Genomic DNA, 24,770 nt, shown 5'->3' on the forward strand with positions numbered 1-24,770 from the left:
TATACTCTGTCATACATGCATATTCTCTTTGACATAATTTTTTTTAGCTTACTACAGTTTGAGTGAATTTGAATCAGGTTATCGATGTGTAACAACTTTTGAACTAGCTTAAGAAAAACTAACCCTTATTACTGACTTGTTCTTTAATTTCCGATTTGATTTCCTCATCTGAATTTATCTTTGGATCTGAATCATCAGCTCTGTCATCCTCTGAAGGCGTTTTCTCCACAGTCTCTACCTTCCTCATTTCTGATGAACCTTCCGACTTAAAAATAATGGACCTGGTATCTGATCGTCTAACATCCGTTAATACAGGCTTGGTATCCATCTTGCTTATGTCTGGTTTGCATTCTTTACCTATAAACAAAATGGCATAACAATTCTAGAAACTGATCAATTTATTTCTGATATCAGTAGAATTAGCAAAAGAAAGCCATTCTAAAAACAGAAAATGCATCATCTTAGTTGATGTGGATATAAAGTGACTTGATGTCTACCTTTAAGAAATAGTCAAATAATCATTGCGGCATCTCCACGAGTGAAAAATTCTCGAGAGGGACGTTAAACAACAAACAAACAAAAAACCTTGATCTCTGCTTGTTGAATATTCTTTAAAATCTTGAAACTTAAAATGCTCTTATTTTGTCTGCAAAGAACCTTATAGTATAGAGGTGGTCACTTCACATTTATATAATCCTGAATTTCAAATGACACAAAAGGCCAAGGGTTTATTATGGGTGTAGCAGATCACAAACACCAGACTTGTAAAGATGCTTATATACAGACAAAGCAGCAAGTTCCCTTTATGTGTGTAAATTGGATGAATATGTTTCCATCTCTGGCCAAAATATCAGTGGGTTTGAGTAGCAAACTGTGCCTGTCATTCAATCATCAAAATATTTCATTACACTGCTTGCAGTAACACATATAGGAGGATGTCTTGTAATTCCTATAACATGTAAAACTGATATAATGAAAACACTGTTCAGTAACTGCAAAAGTACCTGGGATACCTGGTGATGAAGTTGTTACAGTTCTCACAGGGAGATTAGCCAGCATTTTAGGGATCCTCTTCTTCTCTGCCTCCTCATTCTTCTCTTCTTCCTGATCAGGCTGCTCCTAGAGGTCAGTTATAGTTAGTGTTCACAATATCAAAGTAATATTTAGAATAACCATGACTAGTGTTCAGATTATCAAAGTAATATTTATTAGAATAACCATGGCTCATGTTCAAATTATCACAGTAATATTCAGGATAACCATAATTAGGGTTTACAGTATCAAAATAATATTTATAATTTAAGAATTACTGTCTTATACTATGCTTTTCTCTTTCCTTGACAAGGATGCTCCTTGAGACAGTAATGAGCATGTTGATCATGTTTAACACTGAGCAGCAATTATCTACATCACAGAAAATGTCCACATGTCCCCTCTGGCTCACCTGTTCCTCCATGATGTAAACTGCTCTTTCTGTTGTATAGTCTCCCTCTTCTTGTTCCCTCATTGTCAGTTCATCTACCAAGTCAGCTTTCCTCTTCCTCTCCTCAAAATCAGGGATAGCATTCTCATTGAAATCATCATCTATAACCTCCTCATCAGCATTGCTAATGCTAGAAAGTAGAGGACAGAATCATAATGTAACTAAGTAACATTTTCAAGTTTACATACTAGCTTTGGGAAAAGCCAAAAATAAATTGCAAAATTTGGTAACCATGGATTAACAATCTCTGTACCAAGTTCAAGCTTCAAATGATCCTCCGTTACAAAGATATATTTATAATTTTTCTTCCAGTGATGAACTTTCAAGATTGACCTTAAGGTCAAGACACACCCTTTGATCATTAGCAATTTCTGTACCAAGTATGAGCTTTCAGTGACTTTATATATTGTTTCCGCTAGTGATCTTGAACTTGCTAGAATGGTTTAGGGTCAAGGTCATAAGCAATCTTTGTACCAAGTATGAGCTTCCAGTGGTTCCCCATTACAAAATCAAAGTTGTAGCTCAGACAAGAATTTTACACTTTTTTCTGCCAGTGACCTTGAACTTGCCAGAATGACCTTGTGTCAAGGTCATAACACATTCTTGGATTATAAGCAATCTTTTTACCAAATATGAGCTTCTAGTGATTCTCCAGTACGAAGTTAAAGCCCAGACAAGATTGCATGGACAGACGGACAAGGTGATTCCTATATACCCACCAAACTTCGTTTACAGGGGTGTAATCAACATAAAGAATTTGTCCTCCTCCCCCATCCCACTCCCCTTTTCCAAAAAAAAAAAAACTTGTATAAAAAACTATTATAACATTTTCATAGCTATATGAAATAATACAAGAGGCCCAGGGGCCACATCGCTCACCTGAGCACTATGGCTAGAAAAAAGCAGAAATCAGTTCAGTCTTGAAAGGTTGAAAAGTTTAAATATAAAAGTTGGGGGGGGGGGGGGTCATGAATTGAACAAATTTGAATCTACATTATCTGAGGATGCTTCCATTTAAATATGACCAATCATGGCTTTGCTGTTCTTGAGTAGAAGATTTTTAAAGATTTAACCTATGTATTCCTATGTAAAACTTTGATCACCCATTGTGGCCCCACCCGACCCCAAGGGGTCATGTTTGAACAAACTTGAACGTACACTATCTAAGAATGCTTCCATATGAATATGCATATCATGGCTTTGCTGTTCTTAAGAAATAGTTTTTTTTTAAAGATTTTTATTACGTGTTCCTATGTAAAACTTTGATCACCCACTGTGGCCCCACCCTATCCCCGGGGGTCATGATTTGAACAAATTTGAATCTACACTATCTGAGATTGCTTCCTTGTAAATATGACCAATCATGGCTTTGCTCTTCTTGAGAAGAAGATTTTTAAAGATTTTTCCTATATATTCCTATGTAAAACTTTGATCGCCCATTGTGGCCCCACCAGACCCCAGGGGGTCACGATTTGAATAAACTTGAATCTACACTATCTGTGGATGCTACCATATAAATATGACCAATCATGGCTTTGCTGTTCTTGAGAAGAAGATTTTTAAAGATTTTTCCTATACTGTACAGGGGATTAATTTCACGGGTTGTAATTTTCACGGTTTTCTCTCCTCTGACACGATCACGGTTTGTTGAATTCGCGGAATCGGTATTTAATAAAAATTACCTTCCTTGTCCACCCCAAGATCTTCTTTCCGAAGGGATAATACATCACGGCGAAAAACCACTGGACGGTAAGAAATGTGTTACTGTAGGTCGAAGAAATAATATCCTTCCACATCTTCAGCAAGTTCAAAAGTTATTTGAATGATTTTTTAAAAACAAAATGTCGATATAAACTAATACGCATGATAATGCAGGTAACAAATACATGTGGTCATATAGTTATGCACGGGTAATCAAAACCATGACCCATGTGTTTTGATTGATGTAGCGTGGGCTATTAAAAATACAGGTTTATTATCTGCTGATCTAAATTAAAGTAAAGCGTGATAATTAAAATAATTGAATGACAAGTGCGACTCGTAATTACTGTAATGACCATGTAATATACGTATATACATGTACATGTATACCTATCGTAGTGTATTCTCAAATTTCCAAATATAACATGGAGGTTATTGAAAACTTATTCACTGTTTCTTGAATTCACAGATTTCTTAACACCGTGAATATAGCGAATATTAACACCGCGAGTTATTTTCCCCCTATACAGTATATTCCTATGTAAAACTCTGATCGCCCATTGTGGACCTACCCTACCCCTGGGGGTCATGATTTGAACAAATTTGAATCTACACTACCAGAGGATGCTACCATATAAATTAGCTGCAATAATGTAGCCCTCTCCGATTTTTTTAATCTGCTATTTTCTGGAGAGGGCTACAATTCCACTGCATCTCCGTAATGGTGCAAATATATTTTTTAGATACGGGCGACTGCAGGCAAAATAAATTGTTTTTGCATTCAACTTACTTCCAATAAGACGGAATTTTTATTCACTATCAACATCATAGCCCTTTATGAGCGAAAACCAAGTAAAATAAATCTGCGTGTTTACCAGTCGATCTTTTCAGCAGCCATGACAGTTCTCGCGTGATGTACAGAGACTTGCGCTTGAATTTTAGAATCACTTGATAAAGTAAATGTCGGTGTTGATAAATGTTTGTGTGGTATGATATCACTAAAACATCGATAAATAAAAGCATTCCATGTGATTTTTTTTCATAAACAGTGATATTTATGCTTAAAATAAGGGAAATCCTAAACGATCCGCTCCCCTAGATCCCGATTTCTCATTGGTTGTCCCAAAATAAAATCGATCAAGGTCAGTAAACATGGCAGATAAATTCAAGTTGTGATGTTGACATACACGAAAAATAACCGATATACGGATTGTTCTGTATATTTTTGGATCAATTCATGTCTTGCATGACTACATTTTATGAGTTCAGGTAAGAAATGTTAATAAAATACCCATTTACTGATAATTTGAGCCGAAATCTGTGCGGTAGTGAATCACTCCCGCACTTGCACCATTACGGAGATCCTTAGGAGTTGTAGCCCTCTCCCAAAAAAAAAAAAAAAAAAAAATCGGGAGAGGGCTACATTATTGCAGCTACCATATAAATATGACCAATCATGGCATTGCTGTTCTTGAGAAGAAGATTTTTAAAGATTTTTTCCTATATATTCCTATGTAAAACTTTGATCGCCCATTGTGGCCCCACCCGACCCCGGGGGTCATGATTTGAACAAACTTGAATGTACACTATCTGAAGATGCTTCCATGTAAATATGACCAATCATGGCTTTGCTGTTCTTGAGAAGAAGATTTTTAAAGATTTTTCCTATATATTCCTATGTAAAACTTTGATCGCCCATTGTGGCCCCACCCGACCCCCGGGGGTCACGATTTGAACAAACTTGAATCTACACTATCTGAGGATGCTACCATATAAATATGACCAATCATGGCTTTGCTCTTCTTGAGAAGAAGATTTTTAAAGATTTTTCCTATATATTCCTATGTAAAACTTTGATCGCCCATTGTGGCCCCACCAGACCCCAAGGGGTCACGATTTGAATAAACTTGAATCTACACTATCTGTGGATGCTACCACATAAATATGACCAATCATGGCTTTGCTCTTCTTGAGAAGAAGATTTTTAAAGATTTTTCCTATATATTCCTATGTAAAACTTTGATCGCCCATTGTGGCCCCACCCGACCCCCAGGGGTCATGATTTGAACAAACTTGAATCTACACTACCTGATGATGCTTCCACATCAGTTTCATATTTTCAAGCACAGTGGTTCTTGAGAAGAAGATTTTTTAATGATGCCATTAATTTTTCACTAATTCTTAATTATCTCCCCTTGGAAGAAGGCGTGGCCCTTCATTTGAACAAACTTGAATCTCCTTTACCCAAGGATACTTTGTGGCAAGTTTGGTTGAAATTCCCCTAGTGGTTCTTGAGAAGAAGATGAAAATGTGAAAAGTTTACAACAACGACGATGACAGACAACGGACAAATTTTGATCAGAAAAGCTCACTTGAGCCTTTGGCTCAGGTGAGCTAAAAATCTTTTAATAAAATCTGATTTTCTTATAAACAGAATATGACACTAGAGAAATTTCATATAACTGAGGGATTCACTATCATACACAGCACAGTTAAGGCTACAATAAGGAGGCGGGGCCTAATTTATACAGGAAATGATTACTATGATATCATACAAAAATACAAGTTCTTCAAATTACCACAAAGTGAAATGATTTGCTATTTTAAACTGTTAAATAGCTTTAAACTATATCAATACTAACTAGTGCATGCATTATTGTCGCTGGTTAAATCCCACACAGCAATATATAAACAATTCAATGATCGCAATGCACTTGTCAATGTGACGTCATATCGTAAAATTTGATGCAGTTTGTATGCAGTGAGAGGCGGATCAAGTTATCTTCTATACAATGAAAAATGTATTTTGTAATTAAATAATTATTTGAAGATATATAAGAGGCCATTAACTTGGATGCGATGTCCATTTTTTGATTTTATTCATATCCTTCCCGTACATTCCCTAGACAAGCGGGGTCGTAATAAATCAATATTTTGCAAGGGCATACCCTCAGTGAATTATGGCATGCTTTTACACATAAACTCAAGAAGTATGAAGATATCTGAAAAGTGCTGCAAACCTGATGAAATATTGCAAATGAATTAATTATATCTATATTTAATGTAATTGACCAGCAAAATATTCAACATACCGTCTAACAAACATAATTTTCACAATTAGATAGTGGAATCTATATAGGTTCGCAGCACTATTCACAAACTACAAAGAGTGTTAAAAATAATTATAAATTAAACTGAGATTTTTAACTTGGTTATGCCCTTGCAATATTGGAATTCATAGATGCAGGTATATTTGCTAAAATCCCGTGAGTGCCACATCACGTGACAAGTCTGTCCTCAACATGTATTTTTCAACCACATTGCATTTGTCCGATAATAGTAAAGTCCTAAAAATAATCACCCATCCTTGTAAAGAATGTATTTTCTATCTATAAAATTCGCTGATACTTCCATTTGGCACCTTAACTGTACTGCGTAGTGGTTCGTTTATTAGTTATAGAGCACTGCAGGTTGACATTTTATATAGTTTTTGCAAAACACCATATCCATGCTAAAAGACATTGAAATCTTGCATTCAGCTATAAAATTTTTTAAGAACAAGATTATAATGCCATCATCAGAATCCCATAAAATGAATCTTGTGTTGTGTTTATTATTAAATACATGTGCATATCAATAATAAATAATCATACCCTCCAGGCAAGGAGTCTGGTACTTTTGACCTTACAAAGGTGTAGTTGGCAAATCTGGAATTTGTCCTCCTATGCCTTGCTTTGTGCTTCTGTTTTTTGTAGGAACAAACCGTCAAATCATGCATCAACTCCCTTAGTGAGCTAGAGAATCAAAATAATTCTTTTACTTAAACACACTTTTCTCAAATTGTAGGACAAGAAGTCACAAAGGTTTATCATACTTTTTTTTCCTTCATCATTTCATTTTATTATAGTATTCTAATAATACAATAATTATTTTAAATGAATCCTCCATTGGTTAAATAATTCTTTAAAGTCCACATACTCGTATGCAATGTCAAAAGACCATGTGTTCTTTTTCTTGGCTTTTTCTTTCCTGTATGGGTGATACTGACGTTCATCCCTCTTGGCCTTGACCTCATTTCTTATTGGTCCTGCCTAAAATAAATTGAACTTTCATTATTTAACAAAATCCCGACTCTTTCAAAAATCAAATTGTCCTTTCGTATAAGGATATCCTAGCGTTAAAATTAAAATATCATTATTTGGGAAATGTATCTGCAACCACATTTGCTTCTGAATGCAGTAAAGACATTTAAACACTTTATCTATACCTTTGACATTGGTTCAGCATTAGCAGAGGAGGGAGGTGGTTTGTAACTTGACGGAATTCCTCTTGTAACTGGTGACCTTGACCTGGATTTGCTTGACCTTGGATTCTCCTTGTTGACTGTAACCACAACCATATCATCCTTCCCTGCTTGCGTCTCTGCAGCTTTCTCCACTTTAATTGTTGACTGAACTTCCTCTTGATCAGGTAGAGTAGTCTCAACTTCACTACCAAGAGAAACACTTTTTTCTTTCTTTTCCTCATCTCTTATTTGTGGAGATAGCCTTGAGAAAACATCCTTCTTTTCTATGCTTTTAAACTGTACTGTTCTTGTCTCCGTAACAGGGGATACCCCTCTCACATTCTCCTCTTCATTCCTTAATGCTGGGGAATGCCGTGGAGAATCATTCCTTTTAGTCTCTGTCTTGACTGACACTGTTGGGGACTGTCTTTGTGCAGTCAGCTTTTTCTTATTCTCGGGAATAATGACAGTTAGAGTCTTTTCTTGTGGAGAAACTCTTTTTGTTGACATAGAGACACCGATAGGTGGGGTTTTCTCCCGTAGTCTACTGGCATCTGTCAGACCCAGATTCAGAAGAGGCGCCTTTTCCAATTTTATTGTCACATTTTGTTCCACTTTCTTGCTTTCAGCATTTGCAGGCTCTATCTTAATTTCTGGAACTTTATTTTTAGTTTCTGATTCATTCTTTATCTTTGAATTCGTCTCTATATTGTTTGATGTTTTAGCATTGTTATTATCATCAATGATGTTCCTGCTTGTGGTAGTATTCTCATCATTCTTCAATTCCTTATTCTTGGTATTTTCAGTCTGATCTGGAAATCTTATGGGTGAAATAAAAGCTTTACGAACTTTTGGTACTTCCTTGTCATTTTCAACCCTAGCTGGGGACACTGTTGACATCTCAGAAGACAACCCTTCCACTTCAGAACTTAAACTTTCCTCAGTTCCGTCATTATCTTTGTCCCTTATCCTATTCTCAAGACCCTTGTGTCCACTGCTCCCATCTTTCTGATTTGATTCTGGAGAGGAGTCCATTATCATTATGGTACTATCCTCTAGTTTTTCAGAACTTCCTGCCTCAGCATTTTTCCCTTTTTGATTGGAATCTGGAGAATCAGATATAATAATGACATTTTCTTTGAGTTCACTCTCCTCAGAATCTTTATTCAGTTTTTCTTCTTTCTTTGGAGGTGTTGAAAACGTGGGAAGAATTTTATTTTCTTGGGAAGAAAATCCCAATATTTTGGACCAAAATGCTGTCTCATCAGTAGGCTGATTTGTGTTAACTTCTGAAACACTTGTTGTATTGCTGTCAAAATGCACTTTGGGTGAAGATTCTTTACTGGATGGACTCCTGACTTCAGTAGTCAAAGCAACATTGCAATCATCTTTTTGTCTCAATTCATCTGTACTTGAACCACTGGATTCAACATGTTTGTTTACTTCAGCAACATCGAACTGATTCTTCACATCTGGCCTCTTCTGCAGTCTAGATTTATCTTTGGTTGTTTCCGCTTCAGAGGTTTTAGATTCAGAGCTTTCTTTCTTATCAGAATCCGCACTTTGTTCTTGCATTGATGCTTCGAGTGTTTTCATAGTGTTCTCTATGACATTATTTAATTCCTTTCCCTCATCGGGACTGATAAAACTAAGAGAATTGCTATTACACTGCATTAGAAGGTCAAGTCCTTGTGAGATGGAATTCAGCTGATCAGAAAGGACTTTTTCAAAATTGTCCTGAGAATTTTGTGAGGCAGACAGTGATTTAAATGAAGTTTGAGAAGACGACAGTGAACTGACTGAGGTTCCATCATTACTTTCCTCCAGCTGGAACTTAACCATATTCAAAATTCTCTCCATTTCTGATTTTACAATTCCTGATTCATTCTCTGGCCTCTCTTGTCTTTCAGCCAAGTATTCATACTTATCTGGTGATTTCTCGAGCTTGAATGTTTCCTCCTCAAAGTTATTTAATACGTTCTCATCATCAAGTGAGGTATCACCATTTCGACCTCTGTTATCCAGAGTTTCACTATCATCAGACTGCTGACCAGATGAAATAGTCCTATGATGTGTTCCCGTCTGTGGTAAACTCTTGTGTACTACAGCACTGACAGCATTTATCAAGTAAACATCCTTCAAACTCAACGGAGAGTTATGTTTTCTGTGAAGAAAAAATCATCTTATTAAGTATGTGTATTTCTCAATCTGTAGACATTTATCATTCATTTAAAAGCACCTATACTGTCTTATGGCAAAAACCTGCTTTAACGCTTTTCAATAAATTTTTCTCATTAAAAATACTGTACTTTAAACTATAAATTCATTGAACAGCAACATTTTTAACCCTATAAAGGTATTTCTTTGTTCCAATCAAAACTGAAGATCTGCATTGTTTTTTTATCAACTATGGTATAAATTGTAACTCAATTATAGTATACTTTACTGTCATATGTATTTCAGTGCTTTTACTCTGTATCTTTTGATACCCTGACACATTTATAAAGCAATAATTCTTGTTGAATGACATTTAAATAACTGAATTCTCATTTAGGCTGTCTTAAGATAATTTTATGCTTAAAGTCACCCTTCCCTATGTTTTCGATAAATTAACACTTAGAAAATACAAATTGATATTTTTTTAAGAAGTTTCTATTCTGGTTTTCTTTTACTTTCAGTAACTAAGAACTGCATTCTGTAGAAATAGACAATATCAGTGCCCTGTTTGAGGTATATTTGGTATGAGTCTAAGACTCGACAGATTAACTAACAAGAGGCCCAAGGGCCTTGAATCGCTCTTCTGATAAACTGTACAACCTATCACTTCTATTTGAAGCCTCTAAGTATCCTGTATATTTAGATAAACCCTTGAAATTCCAATTCACATTCTGAGAACCCAAGATGATTCTAAGCCAATTAGTACCTGAGAGTTGGTCATGGTGACCTACTTATCACTTGTCATTTTTGAGGACCCATCAACTAAGTTTGATGATTCTAAGCCAATTAATATCTAAAATATTTTTTTAAATTATAACCATAAAATTTTATAAGTAGGTCAAAGTGACCTACTTTTCAGTTGTTGTACTCCAAGGACCCAAGATGCATCAACTGACAAAGTTTGATGATTCTAATCCAATTAATACCTGAAATATTTAATTAAAGCCATAAATTTTCAAGAGTAGGTCACAGTGACCTACTTTTCAGTCAACCTACTCCGAGGACCCAAGATGCATCAACTGACAAATTTTGACGATTCAAAGCCAAATAGTACCGAAAATATTAAATACAGCCATAAAATTTCAAAAGTAGGTCAAAGTGGCCTACATTTCAGTTGTCGTACTCCAAGGACCCAAGATGCATCAACTGACAAAGTTTGATGATTCTAAGCCAATAAGTACCCAAAAATATTTAATTAAAGCCATAAATTTTCAAAAGTAGGTCACGGTGACCTATTTTTCAGTTGTTGTACTCCGAGGACCCAAGATGCATCAACTGACAAAGTTTGATGATTCTAAGCCAATTAGTACTTGAAATATTTAATTATAGTCATATAAATTGAAAAGTAGGTTACGGTGACCTTCTTTTCAGTTGACCTTTTTTGAGGACCCAAGATGTATAAACTTACGAAGTTTAATGATCATAGGCCTTAAAATGTCCAAATTATGCCTTTACAAGAGGCCCAAGGACCTTGAATCGCTCTTCTGATAAACTGTACAACCTATCACTTCTATTTGAAGCCTCTAAGTATCTTTTATATTTAGATAAACCCTTGAAATTCCAGTTCACATTCTGAGAACCCAAGATGATTCTAAGCCAATTAGTACCTGAGAGTTGGTCATGGTGACCTGCTTTATCACTTGTCATTCTCTGAGGACCCATTAACTAAGTTTAATGATTCTAAGCCAATTAATACCTAAAATGTTTTTTTTTAAATTATAACCATAAAATTTTATAAGTAGGTCAAAGTGACCTACTTTTCAGTTGTTGTACTCCAAGGACCCAAGATGCATCAACTGACAAAGTTTGATGATTCTAATCCAATTAATACCTGAAATATTTAATTAAAGCCATAAATTTTCAAGAGTAGGTCACAGTGACCTACTTTTCAGTCAACCTACTCCGAGGACCCAAGATGCATCAACTGACAAATTTTGACGATTCAAAGCCAAATAGTACCGAAAATATTAAATACAGCCATAAAATTTCAAAAGTAGGTCAAAGTGGCCTACATTTCAGTTGTCGTACTCCAAGGACCCAAGATGCATCAACTGACAAAGTTTGATGATTCTAAGCCAATAAGTACCCAAAAATATTTAATTAAAGCCATAAATTTTCAAAAGTAGGTCACGGTGACCTATTTTTCAGTTGTTGTACTCCGAGGACCCAAGATGCATCAACTGACAAAGTTTGATGATTCTAAGCCAATTAGTACTTGAAATATTTAATTATAGTCATATAAATTGAAAAGTAGGTTACGGTGACCTTCTTTTCAGTTGACCTTTTTTGAGGACCCAAGATGTATAAACTTACGAAGTTTAATGATCATAGGCCTTAAAATGTCCAAATTATGCCTTTACAAGAGGCCCAAGGACCTTGAATCGCTCTTCTGATAAACTGTACAACCTATCACTTCTATTTGAAGCCTCTAAGTATCTTTTATATTTAGATAAACCCTTGAAATTCCAGTTCACATTCTGAGAACCCAAGATGATTCTAAGCCAATTAGTACCTGAGAGTTGGTCATGGTGACCTGCTTTATCACTTGTCATTCTCTGAGGACCCATTAACTAAGTTTAATGATTCTAAGCCAATTAATACCTAAAATGTTTTTTTTTAAATTATAACCATAAAATTTTATAAGTAGGTCAAAGTGACCTACTTTTCAGTTGTACTCCAAGGACCCAAGATGCATCAACTGACAAAGTTTGATGATTCTAAGCCAATTAGTACTTGAAATATTTAATTAAAGCCATAAATTTTGAAAAGTAGGTCACAGTGACCTACTTTTCAGTTGTTGCACTCTGAAGACCCAAGATACATCGACTGACAAAGTTTGATGATTCTAAGCCAATTAGTACCCAAAATATTTGACTGAAGTCATAAATTTTCAAAAGTAGGTCACGGTGACCTATTTTTCAGTCAACCTACTCCGAGGACCCAAGATGCATCAACTGACAAATTTTGATGATTCTAAGCCAAAACGTACCCGAAAAATATTAAATACAGCCATAAAATTTCAAAATTAGGTCACCGTGACCTACTTTTCAGTTGTCGTACTCCAAGGACCCAAGATGCATCAACTGACAAAGTTTGATGATTCTAAGCCAATAAGTACCTGAAATATTTAATTAAAGCCATAAATTTTCAAAAGTAGGTCACAGTGACCTACTTTTCAGTTGTTGCACTCTGAAGACCCAAGATACATCGACTGACAAAGTTTGATGATTCTAAGCCAATCAGTACCCAAAATATTTGATTGAAGTCATAAATTTTCAAAAGTAGGTCACGGTGACCTACTTTTCAGTCAACCTACTCCGAGGACCCAAGATGCATCAACTGACAAATTTTGATGATTCTAAGCCAAATAGTACCCGAAAAATATTAAATACAGCCATAAAATTTCAAAACTAGGTCACCGTGACCTACTTTTCAGTTGTCGTACTCCAAGGACCCAAGATGCATCAACTGACAAAGTTTGATGATTCTAAGCCAATAAGTACCTGAAATATTTAATTAAAGCCATAAATTTTCAAAAGTAGGTCACTGTGACCTACTTTTCAGTTGTCATACTCAGAAGACCCAAGATGCATCAAATGACAAAGTTTGATGATTCTAAGCCAATAAGTACCTGAAATATTTAATTAAAGCCATAAATTTTCAAAAGTACGTCATGGTGACCTACTTTTCAGTCGACCTACTCCGAACACCCAAGATGCATCAACTGACAAAGTTTGATGATTCTAAGTCAATTAGTACCTGAAATATTTAATTATAGTCATATAAATTGAAAAGTAGGTCATGGTGACCTACTTTTCAGTTGATGTTTTTTGAGGACCCAAGATGCATCAACTTACAAAGTTTTATGATCATAGGTTTCAAAATGTCTAAATTATGCCTCTAAAATTCTTTGAAATCGAATGCCTGCAAAGTTCAAAAAGTAGGTCACTGTGACCTACTTTTTACTAAATATGTTTAATGGCCCCAAGATGCATCATCTTACAAGTTTTAATTATTCTAAACCTTTTGGTATTGGAATTAATGGCCTTAATTGTTTTGAAAAAGATTAGCCATAAAATTCAAAAAGTAGGTCAAGGTGACCTATTTTTTAGTTGACGTACTTCAAGGATCCAAGATACATCAACTGACAAGGTTTGATGATCATAGGCCTTAAATTGTTCAAAATATGCCTCTAAATCATTTTGAAAAAGAATGGCCCCAAAATTTAAAAAGTAGGTTACCGTGACTTACTTTTGAGTCAACATGATATGAGGTCCATAGATGCATCAACTGACAAGATTTGATGATCCTAGTCCTTATAGTAAGCAAAATATCAACATTTTAATAAAATGTAATTTTTGGTCAACTTTGAAGTGACCTTGAGACCACGCCCTTTGCCCCAGGGTAAATCCCTGTGCAAATTTTAATCTACAACATATCCTCATCCTTTTGTGTAAGTTTGGTGATAATCTGCCCAGTGGTTCTTGAGAAGAAGATTTTTTAGCAACCAGTACTTTTGTTTCTATTTTCCTAATTATCTCCCCTTGTTAAAGGGTCACAACCCTAGTTTTAGTATAAAAGGGAGCCCTTGGGCCAAGGATACCCTGTGACAAATTTGACAATAATTGGCCAAGGGGTTCTTGAGTTATGGCCCATATTCTAAAAAGTTTACGCACACCGCACGCCGCACACCGCACAAATGGCCATAGCATTAGCTCTTTGAGCCTTTGGCTCAGAAGAGCTAAAAATGCTTTGAAATCGAATGCCTGCAAAGTTCAAAAAGTAGGTAAAAAGTAGGTTAAAGTGACCTACTTTTTAATAAATGTTTTATGGCCCCAAGAGGCATCATCTTACAAGATTTAATGATTCTAAACCTTTCGGTATCGAATTAATGACCTTAATTGTTTTGAAAAAGATTACCCATAAAGTTCAAAAAGTAGGTCAAGGTGACCTACTTTTCAGTTGACATACTTTGAGGACCCAAGATACATCAACTGACAAAGTTTGATGATCATAGGCCTTAAATTGTTCAAAATATGCCTCTAAATCATTTTGAAAAAGAATGGCCCCAAAATTTGAAAAGTAGGTCACCGTGACTTACTTTTGAGTCAACATGATATGAGGTCCTTAGATGCATCAACTGACAAGATTTGATGATCCTAGTCCTTATAGTAAGCAAAATATCAACATGTTAATAAAATGTAATTTTTGGTCAACTTTGAAGTGACCTTGAGACCACGCCCTTTGCCCCAGGGTAAATCCCTGTGCAAATTTTAATCTACAACATATCCTCATTCTTTTATGTAAGTTTGGTGATAATCTGCCCAGTGGTTCTTGAGAAGGTTTTTTAACAACCAGTACTTTTGTTTCTATTTTCCTAATCATCTCCCCTTGTTTAAGGGTAACAACCCTAGTTTTAGTATGAAAGGGAGCCCTTGGGCCAAGGATACCCTGTGACAAATTTGACAATAATTGGCCAAGGGGTTCTTGAGTTATGGCCCATATTCTAAAAAGTTCAAGCACACCACACACCGCACAAATGGCCATAGCATTAGCTCTTTGAGCCTTTGGCTCAGAAGAGCTAAAAATGATTATTAAACAGTATGTCTGCATGATGCACAAATATTCACAATATTTTGATCCTTGTAAATGAGTACTCATTTGTTTGAAATTTTTAATTGTTTTAATTTTTTTCTCCCATCCTCCTCAGTTTGAAGTTTTAGGTGATGTTAAACTTAGAATTAATTTCAGTCAGCCTTATGACTGATCTATTCTTAAGAGTAGCTTACCCATGGATACTGTCCTTAATAAGCTGTTCTTTAGAAATCCACTGGAACTTGGAACATACTGGAATATCATTGGTGACTGTAATCTTAAAACCCTGGTCATCAGGTGGAACCTGAACAACCCTGTCTGGATCTGGTTCAAAGTCATCTTCACCTCCAGATTGTTCATCATTCCTCTGACCACAAGCAATATCTGCATCCAGACGGGGGTGGATAGTTTCATTGAAAATGGCACTGAACATTTTTGACTTGGTATGAGATGATAAAAAATCCTCGTCTTTGTTTTTATCTTTCTGATTTGAAGCTGAAGCTGTACTTGAAGAACTCATGGCATTTTTAGAATCGTTGCTTTGTGAAATTTGACGACTGGCAGATTTGTCCACTGTTAGTGTTAAAGAAAGATTTCCCAATGATCCAGCTGATTTTGTGATTCCTGAAACAAGATTTTGCTCAGATGTTGCGTAATGTGCTTCTTCCACTGTATGAACATTGCGGCCAATCTCTAGATCCAGCAGGTCCTCCAGCTGCTGATGTGCCTCATCAGTTCTGCTTTCTTTGGAATTTTCATCACATCCCAGTATTTCCGGCTGCAACATATTGGCTCCTAATTGTTTCTGTTCAGAACAGATGTCAACCGACTTCTCTGTAACTTTTCCACTCTGTATTGAAATGAAGCTGTTCATTACATTACGCAAGTCTGTTTCCATCTTCCTAGACTTTTTCTTAAAAGTTGTCTTTTTGATACCTGGATTCACTGTTTTATCAACTGAATCCTGCTGAAAGTTTGTTTCCTTTGACCCAAACTCAGTTGAGCATTGTTCATCCTTTGTCTCGATCTCTGTTGAGTGTTTTTCTTCATCGAGCTCTTGGGATTCGTTCTCCTTCCCTAGTTTAGTTGACAAAGGTACTTCTTCTGACTGCTCAGAGGAGAAATCCTCTTCAGTACGATCTGCTGTCTTTGGATGACCAATAACCATTACAGATTTTGACAAAACAGATTCATTATTGGCTGCTGTAAACTTTTCATTTGTAATTTTTGAGGAATCTGATATATTTTCTCCTGATGAGGAAGTCTCTTTAGCTTCTGCAGGAATTTCAGAGGATATTGTAACACTTTCTCCAAGTGATAAAATTGTTGAACTTCTTCCTACAGAGGAAGTTTCTTGGGGAATTTCAGAAAATACAGTCATAGTATTTTCTAATGGTGGAGTCTTTCGAAGATGCCCATCATTCATACTACTTTCATTTTTAGTTTCAGTTGTCATAGCCTGTTTACCCACTTCCAAAGAATTAACCTCCTCTTCCTTCATAAGAACAAACTCTGCTTCTCCATTTAACTCGGCATTATCAATCTCCATTGAATGCTCCTCTTCCTCAGTTTCATCAGTAGCAGTGGTCTCTCTGCTCTCCTCCTGTTGTGTTTCTGTCCCCTTTAGGTTTAATTCTTTATCTGTCTTTAATTCCTGTGATGATAGAGTTGATTCATGTTTTGGTGAAGAGGTAGAGGTGGTGATTGGCTTCTTCTTAATTTTTGGTATTTTCTTTAGTGGTACTTTAGCGCTTGTAATAATGCCTTCTATAATAGCTGCAATAAACAAAGGAATTTTTTTTATGAATTAAAATTACTTTTTTATCAAGTAAAATTGATCCTGAAAGGAATTTTAAAAAAGAAACATTTGTGAAATGAAATGTCTTTGATGTTTTAACCTCTAATGGAGAGAAAATCAACATTTATACATTCACATTTTAATTGGCATAAATTCCAACAGACCTGACAAAAATTTAGTGAAGCCAGACAACTTTGAGCAACTTTCATGTCACCTTAAATGACTATATATATATCTTTCAGTTTTCTTGATGTGTACCAAGTTTGAATGAAGTCAAACTAAACTCTGAGAGGAATAGCATTTTTGAAAGAATTTCCCATAAAATTTGGTTTTTACCATAGTAACCATGTCAAGATCATTCAATGAAATCAAAACTAAATCCAATGGAGATATATATGTATTTTGGTTTAGTCTTAATATGTGCGCAGTTATTTTTAAACCTGTCAAAATTCTGTAAGAGTAGTAATCTGAAAGATTTCACAGAAATTTCTTCTTTTTTTTTATAGCCATGGCAATCCCATTCATAAAAATCAAAAACTGATGAAGACAATTATGTATTTTGAAGTCTACTTGTGTACTATCGTTTATGGAATTGGACCAAAACTGTACGAGGTACAGGAAGTAGAGCATTTTGAAACAAGAGGCCCATGGGCCACAACGCTCACCTGAGTAACTTTGGCCCTGCTGTTCTTCACCAGACTTTCCCCCATGTAATACACCTATTGTGGTCCCATCCTATCCCAGGGGTCATGATTTTAACAATTTAGAATCTACACTACCCAAGGATACTTCTACATTAGTTTCAGCTTTTCTGGCCCAGTGGTTCTTGAGAAGAAGATTTTTTAAGATTTTTTCTATATATTTCAATGTAAAACTTGGATTCCCTATTGTGGCCCCGCCCTACCCCCGAGGGTCATGCTTTTAACAATTTATATCTACACTACCCAAGGATACTTCTACATTAGTTTCAGCTTTTCTGGCCCAGTGGTTCTTGAGAAGAAGATTTTTTAAGATTTTTTCTATATATTTCAATGTAAAACTTGGATTCCCTATTGTGGCCCCGCCCTACCCCCGAGGGTCATGCTTTTAACAATTTATATCTACACTACCCAAGGATACTTCTACATTAGTTTCAGCTTTTCTGGCCCAGTGGTTCTTGAGAAGAAGATTTTTAAAGATTGTTTCTATATATTTCAATGTAAAACTTGGATTCCCTATTGTGGCCCCGCCCTACCCCCGGGGGTCATGATTTTAACAATTTAGAATCTACACTACCCCAAGATGCTTCCACATTAGTTTCAGCTTTTCTGGCCCAGGGGTTCTTCAGAAGAAGATTTTTAAAGATTTTTTCTATATATTTCAATGTAAAACTTGGATTCCCCATTGTGGCCCCGCCCTACCCCCTGGGGTCATGATTTTAACAATTTAGAATCTACACTACCCCAAGATGCTTCCGCATTAGTTTCAGCTTTTCTGGCCCAATGGTTCTTGAGAAGATTTTTAAAGATTTTTTCTATATATTTCAATGTAAAACTTGGATTCCCTATTGTGGCCCCGCCCTACCCCCGGGGGTCATGATTTTAACAATTTAAAATCTACACTACCCCAGAATGCTTCCACATTAGTTTCAGCTTTTCTGGCCCTGTGGTTCTTGAGAAGAAGATTTTTAAAGATTTTTCTTCTATATTTCTATGTAAAACATTGATTCCACATTGTGGCCCCGCCCTACCCCCGGGGGTCATGATTTGAACAATTTAGAATCTACACTACCCCAGGATGCTTCCATATAAGTTTCAGCTTTACTGGCCCTGTGGTTCTTGAGAAGAAGATTTTTTAATGACCCCACCCTATTTTTGTCTTCTCTTGATTATCTCCCCTTGTGAGGGGACTTGGCCCTTCATTTTAACAATTTAAATTCCCCTTCACCCAAGGATGCTTTGTACCAAGTTTGGTCAAAATTGGCCCAGTGGTTCTTGAGAAGAAGTCAAAAATGTGAAAAGTTTACAGACGGACGGACAGACGGACGGACGACGGACAAAATGTGATCAGAAAAGCTCACTTGAGCCTTTGGCTCAGGTGAGCTAAAAATGTCCACAGAAAGTTAGAGGGATGGATGACAGACACTTTACTATTGCATGAAGCTCTGCTGGTCTTAACCCACAGAGCTAAGAAACATGAACAATCCTAAAAAAAAAAACTACATGCAGTTAGAGATTCCATGCAAATAAATTGAGCAGTTAACTGAAATGTACATGCATGTATGCAAATATACAAAATGTAAATTGAAATATGAACTTAATCTGCAGATCAGTTATATTCAAGTTTATGGTCTGAACTTGGCCACCTATAAGGACATATTCTTCAAATAGGATGAAATAATTATATTTGACATGTAACATGGTAATCTGTTCTTATCTATTTCAACTACCCATTACCACAGTATCATTGAGAAATATCTATGATGAGTTTTAAACAAGAGGCCCATGGGCCACAGCGCTCACCTGAGTAACTTTGGTCTAACTGTTTTTCACCTGATTCCCCCCCCCAAGTACTTTTTGTTGCCCTACCCTACCCCCAGGGGTCATGATTTGAACAATTTAGAATCTACACTATCCCAGAATGCTTCCACATAAGTTTCAGCTTTTCTGGCCCAGTGGTTCTTCAGAAGAAGATTTTTAAAGATTTTTACTACATATTTCAATGTAAAACTTGGATTCCCTATTGTGGCCTGCCCTACCCCCGGAGGTCATGATTTGAAAAATTTAGAATCTATACTACCCCAGGATGCTTCCACATAAGTTTCAGCTTTTCTGGTCCAGTAGTTCTTGAGAAGAAGGTTTTTAAATATTTTTACCATATATTTCAATGTAAAACTTGGATTCCCTATTGTGGCCCTGCCCTGACACTGGGGGTCATGATTTGAACGATTTAGAAACTACACTACCACAGGATGCTTCCACATAAGTTTCAGCTTTTCTGGCTCAGTGGTTCTTGAGAAGAAGGTTTTTAAATATTTTTACTATATATTTCAATGTAAAACTTGGATTCTCTATTGTGGCCCTGCCCTAACACCGGGGGTCATGATTTGAACAATTTAGAATCTACACTACCTTAGGATGCTTCCACATAAGTTTCAGCTTTTCTGGCCCAGTGGTTCTTGAGAAGATTTTTTAATGACCCACCCAATTTTGGTATTTTCTTGATTATCTCCCCTTTGAAGGGGACTTGGCCCTTCATTTTAACAATTTAAACTCCCCTTCACCCAAGGATGCTTTGTACCAAGTTCGGTTAAAATTGGCCCAGTGGTTCTTCAGAAGAAGTCGAAAATGTGAAAAGTTTACAGACGGACGGACAGACGACAGACAACGGGTGATCAGAAAAGCTCAGGTGAGCTAACAAGGTTCCCTTGAGCCTTGATGGTCATACTGTATCAAAGGTCAACTTAGCACCACCTTGGGGCCAAAACTCTTCATCCTTCATAAAATTTCATAACATTGGTAAGGGACTTAAGGTGTAATCATTAACGCAGATGGTTTGCATAACTTTGACCAAATTTTTGTCTCCCTTTCAAATATTGGGTTAAATCTGCTTCATCATTTCAGTCGAGAAGCTGTATGATTACTGGACAGCACAGGGTTTGACACTAAGGCACGTCCGACCCACTTAGTCTAGTAAATGAGTGGTCCGGTCGTGTAAAATGTATGGGAACTAAACCGATTGGTCATGTTGATAAAATAACTGTTAAAGTCCCATTTCAATGATCAAATAAATAATCTAATAACTTTAAATGAAATTTTCTTCTTTCTCCATAGCTATCGCTGTATGAAGGGGAAAAACACAATTGCTATTTTTAGCCACGGCTGTAATTGGCAAATCACAGTCGACACTACTGTCGTTCAGTATCAATATGGTTAAAATGGTTACGTATAGTACAGTTTTAAATTTATTAATATTTATGATAATCATTTTATTTAATTAAATTTTATTTAATTAATTAACGTTCTTCAGGGCTTATAAAACTCAAATATCCCGATGAACCAAACTCTGGGAACTATCGAACAGTCTGTCAAAAATATTGACACACGCAAAAGACAATGTCTTTCTTAAATATGGTTTCATAAGTTACCTCATTAAAATTCTTGATTAAAAGAAGTAAATTTGCAAGTTTGGTCAGGGTTAGTAAAAATTATCGAAAGTAGCCCGATTGGTCTATTACTTATAAATGTTAACATCAAACCCTGCAGCACATCAAGATTGATAAAATGACCTTATTTTTTTTTACTGTTTTTTTGGCCATAAACTCCAAGACCCAAGAATACCAGGGCATAGAAATTCACAAACTGATTTCTCTGCCCCTAAAGGTGTCTTTGTTGATATACATGTAATTGTGTAATTTCCAGCAAATTTATAACTTTATAAAACTTACAAAAATCTGTAGCCAATTGCTTTAATTTTAAAGTAAATTGTGCATCATGTGGGGGATGGTTAGCACTAAGTGCTAAGTGTTTTGATTGACTTAACTGACCCAAAAAGCTATGCTTGGGTGTTTATATGTCAAGAATTACGTCTTTCAATTTAAATTCAATATTTCATCTATTATGCCTAATCACAATTTAATTAAATATAATGAATTGAAGAAGTTGTGTTCATGATGATACATAGACCTGAATTCAATATTTGCAGTATATCCAAAATTTTGGCAAATTACACTGACCTTTTTCAAAAATAGTTTTCCCGATTTGAAAGTAAAAACCTCAAAAAAAAAAAAAAAAAAAAATAGCCAGTAACAAATATATTTTATCTAGATGCTGACAAAGCACTATCTAGCACAATTAGTAACAAACAATATTGATTAAATACTAAGTATCTAATATTTTGTCATTAGCAATCAATTAATTCAACTGCTGAATCAGCTCGAACTGGTCAGTAAAAACAATGTTAGTAAGTCAACATTATACCACCTTGGTGAGCCCTAAAATCCTTTCTACTTTGGACCAGAGATCTGACTTTGCCCTTGACTTGAATGTCAGTCATTTTGCTTATGCCTGCCTTTCTAATATTAGTAAAGACAAAGCAAGCATGATCATTAAGTTGCTGCACTGGACACACAATTATATGCACAATAGATAAATAACTCAGCAAAAAATGTGATTAAACATTTACACAATGAAAAAACAAAATATTGTTGCTATGTTAGTTTGGCATAATGATTTCACTGCATGAAGAATAATGATGATTGGCCAGATTCCTATTTAGTAACTGTCTCTGAACTATTCATGTTTATCTTAGCCTCTACTTACCCCGTCTTATATGGATATGCTTTGCTGTCCTGTTGATGCTTGGATTTGTGGAACAGATTGCCACGTCTTTGGTCTCCAGGCTTACGAGCTGGTTCTTGTCGACCCTGACTACTAGAGGCTGTCTTTGTGCTAGAGGCTGCCTTTGGGAGCTTTGGTCTTCCCGGTTTGAAATCTGGATAAATTCTAGTGTAACGAGGTACCGAGTCCTTTCCATCATCAGAGTTTGGTGTTTCGGACCGCCGACTTCTCATTGATGATGAATGGCTTCGTGAACTCTCACTTTCTGTGTCACTGTAGAGGACAAGGTGTTTTCTGGAATCCTCTGCCTTTTTTCTGCTCTTCAAATCAGATGATTTTTCTTTCTCCTTGCCTCCCTCTCTTCCTTTTGATTTCTCTTTTCTTTCATTCTTGTCTTTCCTCCTATTGTCATCTCTTCTTTCCTCCCAATCCCTTCTCTTACTTTTGTCTTCCTTTTGTCTGTAATCTTTTTCTTTTTGTTTCACACTTTCTTTCTCTCTTCTGTATTCCTTCTTTTGTTCTCTCTCTTCTGGCTCCTCCATCTTGATTTTCACCACTTTCGGATCCACCTCTTGTAGATCCACCACTTTTAGATCCTCCTCTACAGGAGTATGTACAGGGCTTTCAGGACTCTCTGTCAGCTTCTCTTTGGTCTCTGGTTCTTTGTCAGGGGACTTGATCTCGCTGCCATCAGAACTCACTCGAATCATTCTAATCTCTTTTATTATTATGATCTTGCCTTTCTTGTTTTCTATTTTTCTTTCACCATCAGACTCGCTGTCTGTTCTCTTTTTCTTCTTTAGTGGATTATCCCATCTTCCAGACTGATCTGCAGTTTCTCCTTCCATCTTTCCAGAATCTGATTTGCTTGAAGTATTTGGTTTCTGGTCCTTCCTTATTGCACTGGTACCTTTCTCCGACACCAACCCTTCTGGATTATCATCCAACTTTAGCTTTGTTACACTTCCTTTAACATTTGAAAAAGATTTGGATTTCTCAATGGCACTAATGTCATTGTAGGAAGGATCGTTTATTTCTACTGTTCTAGTAGGCTTTTCGCCTTCAATTACATTTTCAATTTTCACTCTCTCTCCTGCTATCCCACTTATTTCTTCACAAATGTTGTAATATTGAGTTTTGGCCTTCTTATCCTTTTCCATTTTCCCATCAACTATCCTCTTTTCTAATCTCTTTTTAGGCACTAAATCTACCCTTAGAGGTGTTGACTCTAAAGATGGATCATTTTCATTTAGAGATAAATTCAAGAAATCTTTCATGTCACTTGCTGTGTCAATTTTGGCTTTCTTTGACAGGAGTTCGTCAGTGTCTGATAGGTCTTTCACTTCATCTAAAGCATCCCTCTCCTTTGGTCTTTTCTTGCTCTTCTTAGAAACTTTGTCCACTGGCTCTTCATCTTTGCTTTCTGGCTTCTCTGCTGGGTTTTTGTTATTCTTTATACTAATTTTCTCAGCTGGATCTTCATCTTTGCTATTCCTACGATTAATTTTCTCAAGTGGGTCATCATCCAAGTCCATATCATCCATTGACTCTTGCCTCTCACTTTCTCTTTTGATCTCTTCCTCCGTTATTTTTCTCATGCGAGCAATGTCTTCCAAACTGTCCAATTTAAAGGTCTCAGGTTCTGAAATTTTTAGTTTTAATAAAGATTCTGTTTGAGAAGTTTCAGGTTCTTGAATTTTCTTATTTACCCCTGGTTCCACTGAACCAACTTTGTCCTTCTGCATGATTTCATATTTTCCCTTTGCCTTAAGCTTTTCTCCAAGTCCTTTTTCCTTCATCCGGTACTTTTCTTTTACCTCATGTTTACCTTTCTCTTTCTTTTTAAGCTGTTCCACCTTTTTCTTTGCTGTAAGTTTGGGTTCTAGACTGCTTTCTAACAACTGCTTCATGTCCTCTGCTGATTCAGCCACTTCTTTCTCCAAGTCCTTCCCAGTTTGTTTCACTTCAATCTTTCCTGCCTTTAAACTTTGTGTTTTCTTGCTTTCTGTGCGACTTCTCACTAATAAATGCCTTTTGATGGCTTCTTTAGCTCGCTGTTGGATTTCTTGAGCTACATTCTGCTCTTCAAAGACCTTTTTGACTTTGTCAAGCTGCAGGAGACTTGATGATGGTGGTTTGAAGAAGAATCCACCATCAAAAGACTCTGGGATAGTGGTAACTCGAGATGGTATAGGAGGCTCTGGAAGCTGGACAATAGGAGGTGGAGGTATATGGGATGCCTTAGTTTGTGGTGGTGTCCCAGGGGGAGCCACAACTGAAACAAATTAATAATCAACGAAATCATGTTAGTTCTAAATTAAAAACAAAAAATCATTAGGCGAAAAAATTAATCAATAGTTTCTCAGGCACTGC

The 24,770-nt window shown here is 36.1% G+C and overlaps 1 protein-coding gene and 1 long non-coding RNA gene across 2 annotated transcripts in view; one reads left to right on the top strand and one right to left on the bottom strand.

Moving 5' to 3' along the window:
- The window catches only part of LOC133203560 (uncharacterized), a 43,111-nt gene that overhangs the window by 4,384 nt on the left and 13,957 nt on the right, over positions 1 to 24,770 (bottom strand). The window contains exons 12-21 of the mRNA XM_061339329.1: positions 22,380 to 24,672; positions 22,041 to 22,132; positions 15,476 to 17,057; positions 8,929 to 9,633; positions 7,452 to 8,823; positions 7,163 to 7,275; positions 6,838 to 6,978; positions 1,445 to 1,613; positions 1,005 to 1,119; positions 124 to 357 (exon numbers count right to left, since the gene is read on the bottom strand). Of these exons, the coding sequence (XP_061195313.1) occupies positions 124 to 357; positions 1,005 to 1,119; positions 1,445 to 1,613; positions 6,838 to 6,978; positions 7,163 to 7,275; positions 7,452 to 8,823; positions 8,929 to 9,633; positions 15,476 to 17,057; positions 22,041 to 22,132; positions 22,380 to 24,672 (6,816 nt within the window). The remainder of the gene's footprint in view (positions 1 to 123; positions 358 to 1,004; positions 1,120 to 1,444; positions 1,614 to 6,837; positions 6,979 to 7,162; positions 7,276 to 7,451; positions 8,824 to 8,928; positions 9,634 to 15,475; positions 17,058 to 22,040; positions 22,133 to 22,379; positions 24,673 to 24,770) is intronic.
- On the top strand, positions 19,652 to 20,424 carry LOC133203782 (uncharacterized). Its single transcript, XR_009723471.1, has 2 exons — positions 19,652 to 19,915; positions 20,245 to 20,424. It is a non-coding gene; the product is annotated as an uncharacterized LOC133203782 (long non-coding RNA).

The sequence above is a fragment of the Saccostrea echinata genome, unplaced genomic scaffold (assembly GCF_033153115.1).
Source record: "Saccostrea echinata isolate AGI-Se365-2 ecotype Australia unplaced genomic scaffold, CSIRO_AGI_Sech_v1 ptg000051l, whole genome shotgun sequence".
Classification (NCBI taxonomy): domain Eukaryota; kingdom Metazoa; phylum Mollusca; class Bivalvia; order Ostreida; family Ostreidae; genus Saccostrea; species Saccostrea echinata.